This window comes from Uncinocarpus reesii, genomic scaffold, assembly GCF_000003515.1.
Source record: "Uncinocarpus reesii 1704 scaffold_1 genomic scaffold, whole genome shotgun sequence".
NCBI lineage: Eukaryota > Fungi > Ascomycota > Eurotiomycetes > Onygenales > Onygenaceae > Uncinocarpus > Uncinocarpus reesii.
The window spans coordinates 6,305,313-6,322,720 of NW_003052500.1; the positions used below are offsets into that span (position 1 = coordinate 6,305,313).

General features: G+C 50.6%; 7 protein-coding genes across 7 annotated transcripts; 4 read left to right on the forward strand and 3 right to left on the reverse strand.

The window, feature by feature from the left end:
- Positions 1-1,328: 1,328 nt before the first annotated feature.
- On the forward strand, positions 1,329-2,883 carry UREG_02382 (uncharacterized protein; the record flags this gene model as incomplete). Its single annotated transcript, XM_002542820.1, has 2 exons — positions 1,329-1,410; positions 1,622-2,883. 2 exons carry the CDS (start codon positions 1,329-1,331, stop codon positions 2,881-2,883), a joined length of 1,344 nt encoding a protein of 447 aa, XP_002542866.1.
- A 763-nt stretch (positions 2,884-3,646) lies between these two features.
- On the forward strand, positions 3,647-5,447 carry UREG_02383 (uncharacterized protein; the record flags this gene model as incomplete). The annotated part of the gene is made up of 2 exons (XM_002542821.1): positions 3,647-3,983; positions 4,042-5,447. 2 exons carry the CDS (start codon positions 3,647-3,649, stop codon positions 5,445-5,447), a joined length of 1,743 nt encoding a protein of 580 aa, XP_002542867.1.
- Positions 5,448-5,699: 252 nt separating this feature from the next.
- Positions 5,700-6,627, reverse strand: UREG_02384 (uncharacterized protein; the record flags this gene model as incomplete). The annotated part of the gene is made up of 4 exons (XM_002542822.1): positions 5,700-5,811; positions 5,878-6,247; positions 6,294-6,357; positions 6,418-6,627. The coding sequence occupies 4 exons, from the start codon at positions 6,625-6,627 to the stop codon at positions 5,700-5,702; spliced, it is 756 nt and encodes a 251-aa protein (XP_002542868.1).
- Positions 6,628-6,971: 344 nt separating this feature from the next.
- Positions 6,972-9,463, reverse strand: UREG_02385 (uncharacterized protein; the record flags this gene model as incomplete). Its single annotated transcript, XM_002542823.1, has 3 exons — positions 6,972-8,054; positions 8,114-9,121; positions 9,302-9,463. 3 exons carry the CDS (start codon positions 9,461-9,463, stop codon positions 6,972-6,974), a joined length of 2,253 nt encoding a protein of 750 aa, XP_002542869.1.
- Positions 9,464-10,464: 1,001 nt separating this feature from the next.
- Positions 10,465-11,451, reverse strand: UREG_02386 (uncharacterized protein; the record flags this gene model as incomplete). The annotated part of the gene is made up of 2 exons (XM_002542824.1): positions 10,465-10,569; positions 10,630-11,451. The coding sequence occupies 2 exons, from the start codon at positions 11,449-11,451 to the stop codon at positions 10,465-10,467; spliced, it is 927 nt and encodes a 308-aa protein (XP_002542870.1).
- A 731-nt stretch (positions 11,452-12,182) lies between these two features.
- On the forward strand, positions 12,183-12,365 carry UREG_02387 (uncharacterized protein; the record flags this gene model as incomplete). The annotated part of the gene is made up of 1 exon (XM_002542825.1): positions 12,183-12,365. The coding sequence occupies one exon, from the start codon at positions 12,183-12,185 to the stop codon at positions 12,363-12,365; it is 183 nt and encodes a 60-aa protein (XP_002542871.1).
- A 1,819-nt stretch (positions 12,366-14,184) lies between these two features.
- Positions 14,185-15,888, forward strand: UREG_02388 (uncharacterized protein; the record flags this gene model as incomplete). The annotated part of the gene is made up of 5 exons (XM_002542826.1): positions 14,185-14,290; positions 14,346-14,389; positions 14,461-14,554; positions 14,615-15,678; positions 15,754-15,888. 5 exons carry the CDS (start codon positions 14,185-14,187, stop codon positions 15,886-15,888), a joined length of 1,443 nt encoding a protein of 480 aa, XP_002542872.1.
- Positions 15,889-17,408: the final 1,520 nt, after the last annotated feature.

The following is a 17,408-nucleotide window of genomic DNA, read 5'->3' on the forward strand; positions in this document are numbered from 1 at the left end:
TTCACTTGGACTTGCCGCTGCTACACTATGGGCTGCTGCACAGGTATGTTTAGCCACACCAACCCCGATTTGGCACGACGTAGCAGAGTACCAAACTGACCGTGTGGATTAGGCCCTGTGGCTTCAACAGGGGTTCAAACTGGAGTTCCTGGGGGTATCGACATTCATGCCGGGCCTATATCTGTCGTGCTTATCATTTTTCGCCATTAACGTGTGGATCCTTGGGATCATCGTGTCAGATGTGGGAACATGTTCCTCCTGTGTTAGTCGGGCGGGGAAGGCGGGTCTATCACCGCCAAAGAGGACGGACTAGACATTGGTTCGGGGCGCAACGGCTTGCATGATGTGCAATAGACGGTAGAATAGACATCATCTCTGCCCTTGTCGTCTGATATCAGGCGCACTTGTTGTCCACGTGGATAGCCCTACTGACCCACATCCAGCGCTAGCCCAAAGCAGCTAGACTGACCGCCCACCGAAATCCAGCCAATCGTCGCCCGACCTTAAAGGACACTACTGGGCGGCACTATAGACAGCATCGCCCAGCGCCAAGCCTCCCCTCTCAGCCTTCAAATCGTCTTCATCATCGCATCATCACTCCTTGTCCACCCCTTTCGCGTGTGCTCGTCCTTCATCATTCAACCCCTTCACTTCTCTGATACGCTTCATTTTACGGAGTCTCCAGCCGCCTGGAGTCTCTCATTGACTTTACCGCCTCTCTCCACGTCTTCTTTTCGTTTCCTATCATTCTCTCGTGCCTCGTTATCCTCTTCGCATTTCGCTGGTTAGGGTGACCTCTCCGTTCCTCGTTACAATATTCCCTCGAGCATCGACCTGCAGGCCTCGTCGTTCCGTGAGTTATTCGATCCGTTGCTTAAGATTTGCTACTCGTTTTCATAGCGTAGACAAGGGTGAGTTTCCCAAGGACCTGCGGTTGACCCTTTTTCCGAACGCGGGTTTCTCAATTTATTCTAAATTAGGAAATTGATCGTGAGAGCTAGGGCCACTTGCTAATAATGAAGTGAAACGGGCTAGATATCTCGCAATTTTCCCTTCGACTCCCAAGTTCTCAACGGCATAGGAACCTCCTGGGCTCTTTTTTTTTGACTGGGTTTGCCATAGATGCCCAACCTCACAGCAAGGCTGAAATCATGTTGTCTGCTGTCCCACCTTCTCACTTGATCTCCATCGATCCTCTATCCAAACCACCGCCCTCTCCACCCCTTGACATGCATCGTTCAGAGACATGTCCTACATTTCATCCATCTCAGCAGTTTGAATTGCCCTCGGATTCTTTCGTTTCGCAACCTATATCAGTTGAGTTGGACATGTCGGACTTGGATTGTGCACCTCTACAGTTCGAAGATCTCCCCACGGAAATTCATGAGGCTGTTTTAGACCATTTGTTTGGTGTGAGGGGCGCTGCTCTGGCCTCGGTCACTGCAGCGTCTTCTACCGCATCCAGTTGGAGTAAAACCTTACGCCATCCTCGTCGAAAGGCCCTATCCGATCTCGCTCTAGTCTCACGTAGTTGGACACCTCTGGTACAAGAACGGATATATCGACATAGTCAGTGGTCATTTCCTTTGCCCGTTTGGAACCTGAAGCTGACAGTTCGTAGTCCAGATCAAAGGCACGACCGACGGCCTTCAAGAAAGCGTCGACTGGTTCAGCTCCCATCCACATCTCAGTCCCTACGTTCGTCACATTGATATTTGGGTTCCGGTTTGGGGTGATCGACTACCTAGGCCACATGCTTTGCAACCTGGCCGTCGAGAACTCTTGGGTGGAGGAAGCCACCAACCTGCGGATTCTGTTGCATTGCTGCAGGCCGTTACTGACGGGATGGAGCATGGTCGTACAAATCATAATTTCAGATTCGCCAATCGCAATGCCACCTTGCAGCAAATCTTCTACCATGTTGCGTGTTTCTTCCCGGACGCCAAGATGCTTACTATTGAAGGCGGTCATTGCAAGAAGCCGCCCATGATTAAGCATTTCGGCAACGTTACGACACATGAGCAGCGGCTGGAGGTGTTGCCTAATGTCCAGACGTTCATCATGAGAGGTGCATGGAATATTATGCGAGAACATGACCATTGGAGTAATATCGCTTCCGCACTGCCAAATTTGCGCGAATGGAATTGCACTTATGCCAAACCGAAACGTGAGGCGCAAGCTACGATAGCAAAGATTTTGACCACCTTTCCTCGAGGGATTACCCGGCTCAGCATCAGCCTCGAAGGCTTCTGCAGTAAAAAGAATTCTCAGACACAATGGTTGAGCAAACCTCATACGGACCGGCATCTTTGCCGCTTGTTGGGGGACATTGTGCCACAGCTTGAATCACTGACCTTTACTGGAAAAGTCTGCGCTAGTTTGTTCAGTGCTGCACGGGCTGCGACGATTAAAAGCGAGACGAGATCCAAGCTGAAAGCGATCGACTTGGTCGTGAAAGCTTGTTGCTGCGAGCAAGTTAAAATGGAGGGCAATCTTAATTTTGTCAGCGATTATTCTGGGATCACCAACATGACCTTTATCAAATCTTTCGAAAATCTAATCATCGCTTCTCTGAGATCTTTAGATTCTCTGAACGCCGTACAATTCATGAGAATTCGTTATATCGACCTGGACTCGATCTGTGGCCTCCTCAACCCGTACTACCAATTGGTTGGTAATAGCTGCACTGGTTTATGGAGCGAGGATATCTTAGAGACTCTCCATCAGACTCGACCAGATGCCCAATATGAGGTTCTAGATGATGGCATTCTTCCCGAATACGGTGTCGTGGCACATACGGGAACCACAGCATATCCTCGGAGTCGACCTCGCAGTATGAAAGCCAGTGCATACGAACTCATTGCCGATAAGTCCAAATCCTAAGCCCAAGCCATCAAAAGACCACTAACTATACGTTTCCCACCTTTTCTTTTTTCCATCAATCGATATCCACTTTCTCTTTAGCCTTGATATCGCGAATATACCACTCTGCCCATACTAATTAGCGCGCCATCTCATTTCATATTCTTTTTCTCTAATAAAGTCTTTTTTTTCGATGGTGTCCTCGAAAGCATTTAATGTAATACCAGTCGGGGGCTATTCATTCGGGAGGCATGGACGCTAGAGGAGATAAAGTCTTGATTTATTGACGAATTCGAAAGACACACATTTATTTCTCCATTTAAGAGGCCCTCTCAAATCATCTAAGCATCTCCATATCAATACCACCGTCCTCTCCTCAACAAACAAACAATCCGTGGTAGAATTTCCCGAGGCCCCTCTTACATAAGCCCCGGAATGCCGAGAGACTCGGGACTGCCGTAGCGGGGTTTGGCAGCGTGCACACGCTAAACGCAACGAATACCGAACTGCCGAGTTCGGCTACTTGGGTGATGGCGCTGTTGTGAGGAGACAGCGCTGGACGGCGGCGGTGGAGTGGGAATCGGCGGACGCAGTTTGCTAGAGCTGGCGGAGGTATCCAGTGTGGTCCTGGATAATGCCGCGTTCGTCTTCTGAGGGAGCTTCAGTGGTGAAAATCAGCGCGAATGGGACAGGATATTTATTTGTGATAAAGGATACCCCGAGAGTGCGTGTGTGTGCGTACTAGGAAGCGGTTTTCGCAGTTGGATCAGACAACAGTCGCAAGATGGAGTTTGACCGAACATCCTTCATTCCTCCCCATGAAGGAGATACCATCCTCCCGCTCTCGCCATTTTTTTCTCGGTTGGTTCGTCATGCGCATTGCAGACCTCCGCGTTTGGCAATAAGGGATGTGAATCTAGGGTTGGAGAAGACCTATCTCCAGTTTGTGACTGATGTCCTCGCATTGAGAAGTACGCTGCGAAACTGCCTGGGGGCGAAGACGGTGAAGGATATAAAGGAAGGCAAGGAGGTGTATGTTGGGTTGCTGGCAGCGGGAGGGTATGAATATGCGGTTGGATTCGTGGCCATCGCAGCATTGGGTGCAGCAGTTGTGCCGATGAGTGAGTTTATATACCCACTGCCAAACACGTACGGGAACAAGTGGTAACCCAAAAATAGCCCTCGTTCTCCCCATCCGGGAGGCATCGTACTTTGTGCTCAAGGCCCGCTGCGTCGCGGTGCTTGCTTCGACCGCTGGCCAAAATCTAGGCGACTCCCTGAGCCAATACCTCAGAACTAATAAGGGAACCGATATCCGCTGCATCCCCATCTCGACATCCCTTCAATCCTCTCCGTTACCGCCTGACAAAATCCGTCTTTCCACGGACCGATATCTCGATGACAACGGCCCTGCAGTTGTGATCTTTACCTCTGGCACTACGGGCCCACCGAAAGGTGCAGTGATGCGGCGTGCCTTCTTGCATGACACCTCTGAGGAAATCGGCCAGCAGTTCAAGGTCACCGAATCCGATGTGGTTCTGCATGTACTGCCAGTCCATCACGCCACAGGCGTTGGGATCAATTTCCTCCCTTATATCTTCTCCGGTGCGTGCGTCGAGTTCCGCAGTGGCAGCGTGGATATCGCCTGGCTCTGGAACCGATGGAAACAAGGGGGCGTGAGCGTCTTCTCTGGAGTTCCCACGATATACATGCGCATGATGCGATACTACGAGCAGAAACTGGCGTTTTTACCGGAGCACGAGAGAAAGCCTTACATCGACGGCGCGAGGCGACTTAGAGTCCTACTCTGCGGCACGTCTGCGCTGCCGGAGCCCGTGCAGGAGTTTTGGAGCGGGATACTAGGAGGAACGAAGCGTCGTATCCTGACCAGATACGGGTCGACAGAGGCAGGCGCCATTTTCAGAACACCACTCGATTGCGAGGACGTGCCTACAGGGAGCGTTGGCCATCTGGCTCCCGGCGTGACCGTGAAGCTTTCCAACGGCGACGAAGGTGAAATCCTCGTGAAAAGTCCCTGGATGTTTGCGAAATACCTCCACGATCCATCCGCCACGGCCGCCGCACATGATGCGGAAGGGTTCTTCAAAACAGGCGATATCGCTCGTCGAGAGGGACGAAACTACTTCATCCTGGGCCGGTCATCTATCGATATGATCAAAACAGGGGGGTATAAAATTTCGGCCCTGGACGTGGAGCGAGAAATTCTCTCCCTTCCGTACATCGATGAGGTGATGGTCGTCGGCGTGGATGACGTTGAATACGGCCAACGCATCGCCGCCGCAGTGGTGTTGCGGGACGACCAGAAGATCTATCGGTGTACGGGCAATGGTGGCGTTGGTAAAGAATTGAGCGTTTATGACTTGCGGGAAGATTTGAGAAGCAGACTGGCAGGGTATAAACTGCCGACAATACTGAGGGTTATCGAGAAAGAACTGCCAAAGAGTGCGACGGGAAAGGTAGTCAAGAAGATATTGGGGCCAAAGTTTTTCCCGGCGGATTATAGAAATGATGCGATGGTTCAGGTTTGGGAGAGGAAAGATATACAGGTTCAGGCAAAGTTGTAATTGAAGATGTTGAAAATCACGAAGAGTCTTCATTTCGATGCGCACACCGTCCAACTTCATAGCCGGGCTTGGTTTCCAGTATAACGTTCGCATTGCACACTTAATATCAGAGTAGACATGTGAATCTCAAAAGATTGATCTCCAACTCGCGCTACCATCAGATTAACATTGCCACTTTGACGGCTGAATGCATCATGTTCTCTCAAAGGCTCAGTGCTGCTAATTTGTATACATATACGACTTCATACCCGATTACAGCTTGACCTTTGCTGCTCTGCTCGTCTCTCGACTATGCACATAGCTTATCCGCTGAAACTTCTTAATCGCCTCTCCCCACAGCTCAGCCCGCAAAACACCATACACCCTACCAGGATAGTCAGCACTCACGGTCAAGCCATTCTCACCCGACAGAACGACTACGGTCACTCACCCCATCTTCGCCTTTGGCGCCCACTTCTGCGCCAGCTCCATGGCTACATCGAACATCTTGTCCGGCTCCGCGATCGCATCCACAATCCCATCTTCCAACGCCTCCCTGCCCGTCCATCTGTGCGCTTCGAGAAGCATCTTCCGTGCAACTCGCGGACCTAGCTTGAGACGCGGCAGGGCACCGATACCGTCAAAATGTAGACCTAGATTAACGGGTGGCATGGAGATAAACCCGCGTTTGGAATTCATGATGCGGTAGTCATGGGAAAGGGCGAAAGGGCAGGCACCGCCGAAGGCGTGGCCGGTCAGAAGGGCGACGGTGGGATATGGAAAATCGAGGATCGTGTGAAGCATCTTTTTGAAATCATGAGCTGACCGGGCAGTGATTTAGATCCGCTTGCTGGATGGATACGAGACGTACAGGATAGAAGCCATCGCTGTTTGCAAAAGGATTGTCATCCCCTTCATCTAATTCGAGACCCTGAGCAGCGACAGAGGCCAATGAGTGCGTGAGCCACAGTAGACGAGAAGACGAGCATACTGTACACCAGAATTTGGCATCGTTCCCTCTTGTAATCACCGCTCCTTCGGAGTCTGGTCCCAAGATTCGCTCGACCGTGCGGAACGCTCTGATGATTTCTTGGCAGTACCAGGAGTTCAGCCTGTTTTCTGGCGGCTTTTGCATCGTAATGACAAAGACATTGCCATGGCGGGTGAGAGTAAGATTTCGAAACCGGGGAATATCCGCCATTGTTGGGGTTTGAAAGAGCAAAGCAAGAATCAAAAGGATGAATACTCAATTCTTCAGGAGCGGTCAGTTCATGCTAGTAAATGCAATCAGAAGACGAATGTCAACACAGTGGCTTCCCCCCCGCATATGCCCCCGGTCTCTCGGCGCGACTTTGGCCTTCTTCGTGTCGCTTTGATCCGTGAATATCAGCCACGGGCCGAACACCGCGGAACAGCCGAACAACCGGGGAACGGAAGTGCCGATGGTCCACGTGATCGGAGCCTGGGTGATTAGTCATTCAGGCCGAGCTGGACCGTGCGTTCCGGGCGGGAATTCTGGGCGGATGAAGCCGAACTGCGCTTCGCTCACCATGCGATGTCATTGTTCCAGTCCCATTCCCTGAGAAGCCAGTTCCCAATGCCTTCGTATTGATTGTACATGTCTTCCGTCACTTCGGCAGCATCTCCCCCCATCACTGCGTGGGTGTTTTGATCGACCACAGTTGCCAGCGGAAGATATTCATCCAGCACAGCAGCAGTGTCCATCGGGGTCTTCAATTCTGCCAGAATACCCGCTGTCATCATGTCTGACACTGTCCTGGCATACTGGTCATCTTCCGGCCGACCAGATTCGCCCACTTCATGAGGATAATTAGCCAACATGACATCGCCAAGGCGACAAAGATCCGTTCCGAATCCACTGAAACATGCCTGCTGGTCCGGCGTCAACGGTGTTGGCTGTGGTCGATCTACCGGCCTAAACACCTTAGGCGCGTCATCAAGCATGCTCTGCATAGCTTTCAGACTCCCGATTGCCGAGGGCCACCGCTTTGCTAGCTCCTTTTGGGAATTATAAATGATGCGAAAGTCCTGTTCCGCTCGTTCCCATAAGTGTGCATACGGGAAACACGACAAAAGTCCTACCCCAGCCGCCAAAAGATAGAAAGTGAAGATTGGGCCCAAGAAGCGAATCTCATCTCGTGCCAAAAAGTCTTCAAAGATACCGGCAATAAAAGACGACGCAAGAATCACGGCCGCCGATGGGAGATTTGACGGCGACGTTGGTCGGTAGAGAATTGCAAGAGTAATGAAATACGGGACGTGCAACTGGCGCGCCTCGAAATTGTAAGGCATTAATACAAGCCGATGCGCGGGAGCAGCCTCCGTTGGACTGTGTCTTCGAAACAGACGAAGGCCCTCTGGCAGTTCTCGAGTCCATCGGTAGAGAGCATTCTCTATAGATACTCGCTTTTGCCGCAATAGGCTACGGCGGAGACAGCATTGTGTGAGCCCCCCTAAAAGAGCTGAGATTTCCACATATGCAATGAAAAGCTGACCGTTTGAACTGCTGCCATAAAAGTCCTCCGGTGATAAAGGCTTGACTTCGCTGTCATCTGGGTTAATAGCGCGGGGACGTCCATGCCCTGCGGAGATCAGACAATCTCGAGCCTGTAGGCAAATATTAGCTATTGACGGCAATGAATAAATTTACGTAAAGCGATGCTCACATATAACGTCCACCATAACCTCCTTCGAAGTGGCCCATCCCGGCCAGGGGGAGGTTCTCTGTGCAGCCCAATCTGATAGGCGAGGCCAACACCAATCCGATTCCAGAACCCGCTCGTATTAATAGATACGTGTTCCGGTCCTTCGGGATTATACCAATGCAAGATGCACACTGCAGTAATAACAGTGATGGTATTTTTCTCGTAACCGGCCCAGAATAGCGCTCGTGCCCGTCGGTAAAAGTCATTCGACGAAGCATAAGCAGTTACAGCAGGTGCAGAGGAGACTCTACTTGCGGCGAGGAAAACAGCTTGAAGTAGCAAGATAGATGGATGGTGCCCATTTCGCTCTGTGAGCCAGCTCCTTTCTACAATGGGCATCCACGGCGAACAGCGCTTCATGAACGTGTCGATGAGTCCCTCTCGAACAGCACGGGGTGGGAGGTCAAACGCATGCTGTAGGTGGAGAATGCTCAGATCTTCTTCGGTAAGAGACTCTGTAGCGACGGCAGGATACGCTTTTGCCCGATCCTCGTTGAAAGGGATTTCGCCGCGGATGTACTCGGAGCGGCCTAAGAAGGTCGAGTTCGGAGTACTTGGCCCATAAGGACGCGAATCTTGCGACGGCTGCGGCGGTCTAGCAAATCCTGGCGGACCCGTATTGGGATATAAAGCTGATCCGTCGGATTCGTGGATCGCAGACGCTGGAGGAGTGTGATTTTGAGCCGAAGTCCCAGCGCCAACTGACGACTCCGAGGGAACCGACGGGTGCCCGTCTGCGACAATCGAGCGACGGTGCTCCCAATGTAGTAATCCTGAGTCCCAGTTTGGCCGACGGGGAGGCCCAAGAGCAGCACCATCGTGGCTTATTTCCACCTTTCTGGGTGCATTTGTCACCGGGTCACTGTCTTCGCGGTCCACGGCGATTTTTCGACGTTTGCGTTTCCGCTCGCGGGGACTACGAAGAATGGGAAGTTGAGAGTCAGCGTTTTGTCCAAACAGGCACGTAAACTAGGCAGTGTAATAAGGTAGAAGACACCCACGAGCAAGTCCAATGGTTCCTCGCACAGTTTAGGCACTGGGAACTCCCTTCGGGATATATGCACCGTATCTATCCGAAGTCAGCAACAAAGCCCCTCCAGGCGCGGGTTCTTTATTTGTTTCCTTAAGGTTCACTCAGCGACAACGTACCTTTTTCTTATTGCACGCAACACATGCTGAGGCTGCGCGGAGGCGTGGCGGACTGTCGCCAGCCTTGCTATTCGCGGTCGTCGTCGGACCATTGGGCACGGCAGCAGCGGCGGGAGCAGTGGAGGGAGGCGGCGCCGGCTGCGAGACAGGAGCCTCACTCATGCGGATACAGCGTTCTCGACGGTCGACTTTGAGTCCAGAGGATAGCTATGGGAAATACTAGACGTCGTAATAGAATGCAGAGAGCGTGGACGAGGGTGCAGGGCCGGCGGGTGAATCTGACTTTCGTCGCCCGGAGTTGGGCTGATCGGAGCTTTCCTGACTTTGGGCTAGCGGGCGTCCCAACCGCCAGAAGCCCCTTCTCGCAAGCCCGCTAAAACGCACCAACTGCTGGTGAGCCCGCTCGCACACAAGTCTCCGTGGTGCACAGGCGCGGGTCGAGCCAACGGGCCCCTGGCCGTTTGGCTTCTTGTCGGCAGGGATCGCCCACTTCCGGCCGGGAAACGAGGCCTGAAACACGGCTGATCCTTTTGGTCGCGACCGGACTCGACCTCCCAACTGGGGAAGATGATCGTTTTTACGCTGTGAGCATTACTAGAAAGAATAAAATTTACAGAGGAAACAAGTTTTACTTCTAAATCAACGATCGGGTCTGATGTTCGCCTAACTATGGTTGTATGCAAGGTATCATCGGCTATTGGATGCCTAATCTCGATCCCACCCATCGACAGGGAAGTCAAAACACAACATGTTTCCAGATCTTCAATAGATACACGCCATTCTGCAGTCGGAATACCCGGCTGCAGTGGGACGAGTATCCAGTACGTCCGGTGCCGCCATCACATCATATGCAACAGCAGTTCGCTCTCAGCACATCTTCGGCACAACCACAGCCATTGAGAGAAGACCGGATTGCAATTTGACATCAGTGCTAGCTGGGAAAAACATGTAATCAAGTAATATCGTGCAGAATTGGAGATAGCACGGAGCATCAAAATCGTCTTTCTAGCAGTAACTGTGCAAGAATTGAACAAGCATTTGGGGCAGGAGGGTAATTAAAAATTAATACCGTAACATTTGCCGGAAAAGTGGCGTTCAAGATTGAAAAATATTATACCTTCTCAAGACGCATCAACATCTTGAGCAAAGGAGAGAAATAAAAGCTACAGCTCCCCATGCGTCAAGGATCGTGGGGGGCGAAAATTTCCTTTCTTGAGTTCCTGGAAGGCCAAGTCAAACCGTGCACCCATCATCCAGGCAGCACCAAACTGCACGCACGTTAGCGGATACCATTTGTGGTGGTACACATGCATGGACCTAGGACGTACCATAATCGAGGAGACAACGATGAGGATGCCGAAAAGTGAGACAAGAATGAAAATGACATCCCGCGTGGCTTCGGCGGACTCGGCGGCTCTCTTGGCGTCTTCGGCGCTCTTCTCATTGTTTACTCTTCGGTTGGCTTCTTCAACGGTTTGCGTTGGGAAGATCGATTCGATGAACTTTTCAATCTGCATTGGAATTAATATCATAACCAAGGGGAAGACAACCAGAGAGATAGAGGGAATGACCTTTCCACATGTCATGCTAATCTTTAGGAAATTGGGGTCCTTTGGCGAGTTTTTCTTGTGTATTCTTCGAGCATATAGACGGAAGACATCGCAAATGACTCGGACATTCTGAGTTGACTGCCACATTAACTGGCAAGCATGGCCTTTTGTGATTTTGATGTTGCGGTCGAACATGGCTGGATTTCGGAAACATAGCTCTAGGGTAGCAATAGCCATACTCTGAGGAATGGCAGCAAAGTTAAACACACTCTGCTCGGTTAAGCCAGCTAGGTAGAAAAGGCAGTCTTCCGCATGGCCAAGGGCATTCATCACCATTTCTGCACTACAGTTCAAGGCTGCATCGCGGTTTTCTGGCTTAAAAAGATCCTCCCAGTTGTCGACGTGCTTCGACCAAATCTCCTTTGGCCAGAAGCGACGGTTATCGTCTTCATCCTCTCGTACATCACGAATGATGTTAGTCTTTTGGAGAAATAGGCCCATTGACTTGAATAGTTGAGGGCGTTCAAGAAGTTGGGGCCGAGCGAATCCAGCCTCGACGAACAATCTTGTTAGACCCTCACCCACAAGGCCCGGCGACATACCAGCAGTATAAGTCGTACTCTTCCACTGTATTGACGTTTACATTCTCGTACTCGGCTTTTCGACAGTAGTCAGCCATGCCATTGCCCATTCGATCAGTGATGTCTTTGATAATGGTTTTGTAGGCGGGCTTTATTTTCTTAAATTCAGTGATGACGTTGTGGAACTGAACCAGCAGTTCACGGTCCTTTTCTTCTGGACGGTTGCCATCAAAGGTCCACCCGTCAACCTCTAGATAGTCTTTGAAATTTCGGAGCAGCGGCTCCTTAACTTTCAAAGGTATAGAGGTATCATCTTCGATGGTGTCTAGGCCACGGAGGATAAGGTAGAATAAGCAGACGGGGAGTAAGAGCTCTGGGTGTAGCTCCATAATGACCGCGCTGAAGCTGCGGCTGGTAAGCTTGAGAAAGTGATAACATTTCTTTTCACTCTCTGTTTCATCTTGTGAGTTTTTGGTGTGAACAGGCTCATGCCATACTTTCCTATAAGGAGTCAGTGTGCACCAAGGAGGATTGACATGAAGAATTTCGGAACAGGTACCATTGGATGATTGCTCTTAACTCTTGGGGGTGGGCAAGAAGATAAAGGGCTTGTGAAAGGGAAACCATCTTGGCTAGCAAGGCTTTGATGCTGGGTTAGAAGATTGTCGGATTTTTGGAGCTGGGCAAGCTCAAGCAGAGAATCAGCCAGACGACCTGGCTTGAAGATTAGACGGAAGGCAACCAAGAACCATGAGAATAGGAGCAATTCCAGTGGTAACTACAAATGGAGAATGGAAGAGAGATTATGAGAATGTCTGTGAAGAAGGCAGAGGGACGGGAGAAGCGGAGGTCTGGGGGAGGAGAAGGAAGAAGAAGAAGAAGCGAAGAAGCGAAGCAGCAGGAAAAATGGGCGAGCAGCTCAATTGGTACTAGTGTGTCCGCGTCCAGGAACGGGCGGATCACTGGCCAGGCGGTGATTGGCTGCAGTCGTGTATTGGCTGTCTTGGCGTGTTTGCCTGTATTACACTGTATTTTATCGTGGTTAACCGACTCGGCGCTCTATCAAAACCCAAACCGCGATCAGAAGCCACAAACTAACATAGACGGATCGCCATGTGAACAAATCCAATACCCCAGGTCGCACTCCTGGCTCCCTGTAGCATCGGCAACAGCCCACCAGAACCTGCAGCCATAGGCTGTACACCCTGGTGACTCAATACCGGCATCCTGCACAAGGGCTCCCTCCGCCTCGGCTCGCAATAACAGCCGATGGTGGGTCCAACCGTCGACGGTGAGTGTGCAATTGTTCATCTTGCGTCCAAGCTCTCTTATCATTTTGTCCATAGGGATGAGGATATCCCCATCGTCGAGTTGAAAACCTGTACACATGACCCACAGAAGGAGCCTATTCAATTGAGGGCAGGAGCGGGCCAATGTCGACAGAAACTTGTGCAAGGTTAATACATCTGAGCGTTGATAAATAAACCCCCATAGTAGGTCAAGGGCTTTGATCGCAGCCAGGTGTTGGGGACGGATCACTTGGCACATAAGGAAAAAGGAATCCGGCCGCTTAATGGAAATTTGATTTGAATAAACCACGTTAATGGCTTCGTCATGACTAGATATAAAAGTGATTAATATCTGGTCATGGGCTGAGCTCAACGGAACGCTTCTCGCCGCTTCTCGCCGCCTCTCGCGCCAAAAGCGCCGGGTAGATATTACCAATCAAGAACGCTCGTCTCTGGCACCGCCTTCCTAAGCCGCCGCAACATTCTTTTGAGACAGGACGGCGATAACCCGAATGAAATCGTCAGACTTACGCTTGTCGACACGCTAATAGCCATCCCAACGCACCTATAAGTCACTCAGTGCACTGGCCTGAACGAATGGGAGACGTGGACCAAAGGTATCTAGCAAACTTACCATGGCGATTCCACTGCGCCTTTGCTGGCTTCTGACGGCGAAGCCGACTCAATAAAACCCGATTGCGCATACGCTTAGAATCAATCCCGTGACGACGATCCTGAGCCTGCTGTTCTGGGCTTCCAAACCTTCGCGACACCCATTGTACTGTGCCTCCAAATGCCAGGGTGTAGATGTTGTCGCGTAATTCAGGAGGCAGACGCCGGAAGAAAGGGCTATCCGCCGCCCCATCTTCAACGACACTCTGGGCGACCGACTCACGGTGCCCCTTGCTGCGAAACCAATCCCTGAGCGTCATACTCCGCGTGTTGGAAGGTTAGGTCAAGGAATGATAGAAAGAGCTCGCGTTTCCCAACCCCCGGGGCTGCTGTCTATGATCAAATCTGCTAAAGAGAACAGGACAGCTACACTGCGTTGGTTCTCGGCGATGAATGGTGGTCTAACCCAACTGCATGTCTGGCGACGCCACACTTTGATAGGCCCCTGACTGTGGCGCAGTAGCCTTTGGGGCTAAACTGCCGTCTGCCGCCTGCCTAATTGGGACACGGTCGGCTGCCCCGCCTCTAGCTTACATAATGAACAGGCGACCAATCACGGCCGCTGGCGGAATAGGAAATTTCGAGCACCTGGGCCGAGCATATGACGACGGCGTGGCTGCCAGCATCTTCAAAGCGATTGTTGTCACAAAACAGTTTGCTCTTCTCCATCCGTTGATTTGCCCTTTGTATATTCCTCTTTAGCCTTTTGTGTTTACGCCATTTAAGCTGGTAGATAACACCGTCGTCTCTTTTCTCCATACTGCCCGCACCCCACGCTCAGCAACGCGATCATGGTCGCAGATACTGCATATTACGATACTTTGGGGGTGCCGCCCACGGCCACTGAGCTTGAAATCAAAAAGGCCTACCGGAAATTGGCCATCACAACTCACCCAGGTTTGTTGATTCATCCTGGTTTTTTGTCGGGTTTGGTAACTAACAGCAATGGTAGACAAGAACCCCGGTGACGAGACTGCTCACGAGAGATTCCAAGCGGTAAATCGCCCCTATGTCGTTGCATCCTATACTTTGTTGATCCTCTGACTTACAATCCTGTAAATACCTAGATCGGCGAAGCGTACCAAGTGCTGAGCAATGAAGATTTGCGGAAACAATATGATAAATTCGGAAAGGAGCAGGCGATACCCGGGGGTGGATTCGGTACGATCATGCTGCCCGCTATTTACTACGCGTGATGTATTGGCTAATCTGATATGACAGAGGACCCGGCCGAATTCTTCAGCATGATTTTTGGAGGCGATGCCTTCGTCGATTTGATAGGGGAAATATCACTTATGAAGGATTTAACGCGTACAATGGATATTACAATGGAGGAGATGGAAGAAGACGAGTTAGTTTCTTCAGCAGAAGAGAAATTAAAGATAAATGAAGAGAAAGAAAAGGCTGCACACGCGCAACCGTCAGAAGGATCCAGCACCACCCCCCCACCGCCCCCATATGTTTCGTCCGATGACAAGGGAAAGGAAGCCATTTCCCCTGCAGCTTCAGGAAGGCAAACGGAAACCGGGTCGGGTACCAGCACTCCTCGACGCGTTTGGGGCCAACAGGCCATCATGGATAAGTCTGAAGAAGATGCCAGGATGGATGCTGCCGGTCTAACTCCGGAAGAGAAAGAACTCCGAAAGAAAGAGAAGAAAAAGGGTGGTCTTACAAAGGAACAGAGAGAACGGTTGGCGGCGTTTGAGGCTGAGAGGAAAAAGCAAAGAGAAGAGCGTGTGGACACCCTCGCAAGAAAATTGGTAGACCGTTTGAGTATATGGACGGAAACAGACAAGGGCTCGGATGTTACGATTGCGTTTCAGGAAAAGACGCGGCTAGAAGTCGAAAATCTCAAAATGGAGTCGTTTGGCTTGGAAATCCTCCACGCCATCGGCACAACCTATATCCAAAAAGCCACTTCCTTCCTGAAATCGCAAAAGTTCCTGGGTATTTCGGGCTTCTTCTCACGACTAAAGGACAAAGGCACCCTGGCGAAAGAAACATGGACAACCATATCCACCGCCCTCGACGCACAGATGACCATGGAAGAAATGGCTAAACTGGAGGAGAAAGGAGGTGAAGACTGGACTGATGAGAAGAGGGCAGAATACGAGAAGAAAGTCACAGGCAAGATATTGGCAGCAGCCTGGCGTGGCAGCAAATTTGAGATCCAAAGTGTCCTCCGCGATGTTTGCGAGCAAATATTGAACGACAAGGGCGTGAAGCTGGAGAAACGAATTGAGCGTGCTCACGCCCTCGTTATTTGCGGGAAAATCTTTCAGCAGGTATGTCAAGGTTTGGTGTTGCTTGCTAGGTGCTGGCCCCATTTGACCGTCATACTAATGCGAATACCCTTCTAGGCTGAGCGTGACCCCGACGAAGAGGGTGACTACATGGCATTCGAACAATTAATGGCAGAAGGCATGTCGAAGAAGGAAAAGAAGAAAGAAACCAAGAAGGGGAAGTCCGAAGCGACCGAAGTGAATCCATCGTAGGGAAGGGCAATGATATCCCAAATTTCGACCAGCGTTTTCCAAATTTCTTTTGTCTGCGATATAACCGATCTATGCATATCCCACTATAGAGGTAATGATTTGGCTCGCTTTGATGTTTTTTGACATTGTATTCCTGAAAATGCATAATCGACCAGCAAGATGTCTTTACATCTTGGGTTCTGGATTCTTATCCTAGACCACAGCTCCTCTCAGCGTCTTGAGAAAGTGTATCTCAAACCTCCAAAATGAAATAACGATAGAAACCATTAAAACAAGGAGAGAAGATTGTGTCTTCAATGAAAACAAAGGAGCTTGTTTTCATCCCCATCTTAACGTCGATCGTACATACTACTTGAAAGTATCAAAAAAGGAAAAGATATGCATACTTGGGTATCTTGGGCTGCGACATACTAACATACGGGTAGAAATAACAGGTAACGGTGGCTCTAAATGAGACTGTAATGGGACGCGGTTGCCCGATATCAAAGAGTGGGGCGTAAAGCATAGTGAACAGCGAAATCTTATAGCGATGTTTTGTGCTCATGGCTCCGTAACCCGATCCCAAAAAATAATGAAACGCTTGCCGACCCATAAACCAAAGGAAGAAAAGCCATAGACCTTGACGCCGAAGGCTTGAATGGTATTAGATGTGAACAAAGGAAATGAAATGCTCTCCCATGCATGCGCCATGTCACCGACCAATGTAAGATATCCACGAATAGGGAAGTAGGCAAGCGTTGTCTCCTTACGAAAAAGAGATTTTGCGCACGATAAAAGGCAGGCTTCAAGTCATCAAAGGTGCTCGTAACCAGTGTGAACAGTTTAGCCCGCCCTCATCACTCACTATAGTTAGCCTCCGAGTATTCATCATCGTCCGACAGCGGCAAGCTAGCCAAAACAGCGTCGTCCAGAACACAATAATCTTCCGAAAATCTGGGTATCTCCGTACTTGGACTCAGCAGACCCTTGCCGGACTCCCAATGATCGTCAGTGTCATCGGGGGCAAGCACTCGCCCGCCGATCTCGATATCATTAACGCGCACTTGATACTCCAATGCCCTTTTCCCTTCCGTAATCAGACTCTCCGTCCATCCAAGACACCGTGTGATGCTTTGATTCAGCTTTTGGCTGTCAACAAGGAGCTGTCGATGTTTTGCGAGGTTGTTAAGCAAGTGCTTTTCGTCTCGACCGCAGTGGCGTTGGTTCTCCACGTCACCATTAGGGCTCGATGCTTCATCTTCAGATAAAGAGCAGTCGTCATCCTCGGAGTCAGAAAGGATGTCATCTAGCGAACGAGACGTATCTACACTAGCTCCGTCATCTGTCTCACTGACAATAGATAACCCCCCGCCGGGACGCGGAGCGACGAGAGGTTGCTATAGAAATTCGACCCGCGGCGGCTTAACCGACGGTACCGCCGCAGTTCTGCGTTCTGTTTCCTCATCTCCCTTTCTAAGGTACGGTTATCGCTAGCAAGATGAATTGCTGATTTCTAGGTTCAAACTTCCGCTTCTGTGCGC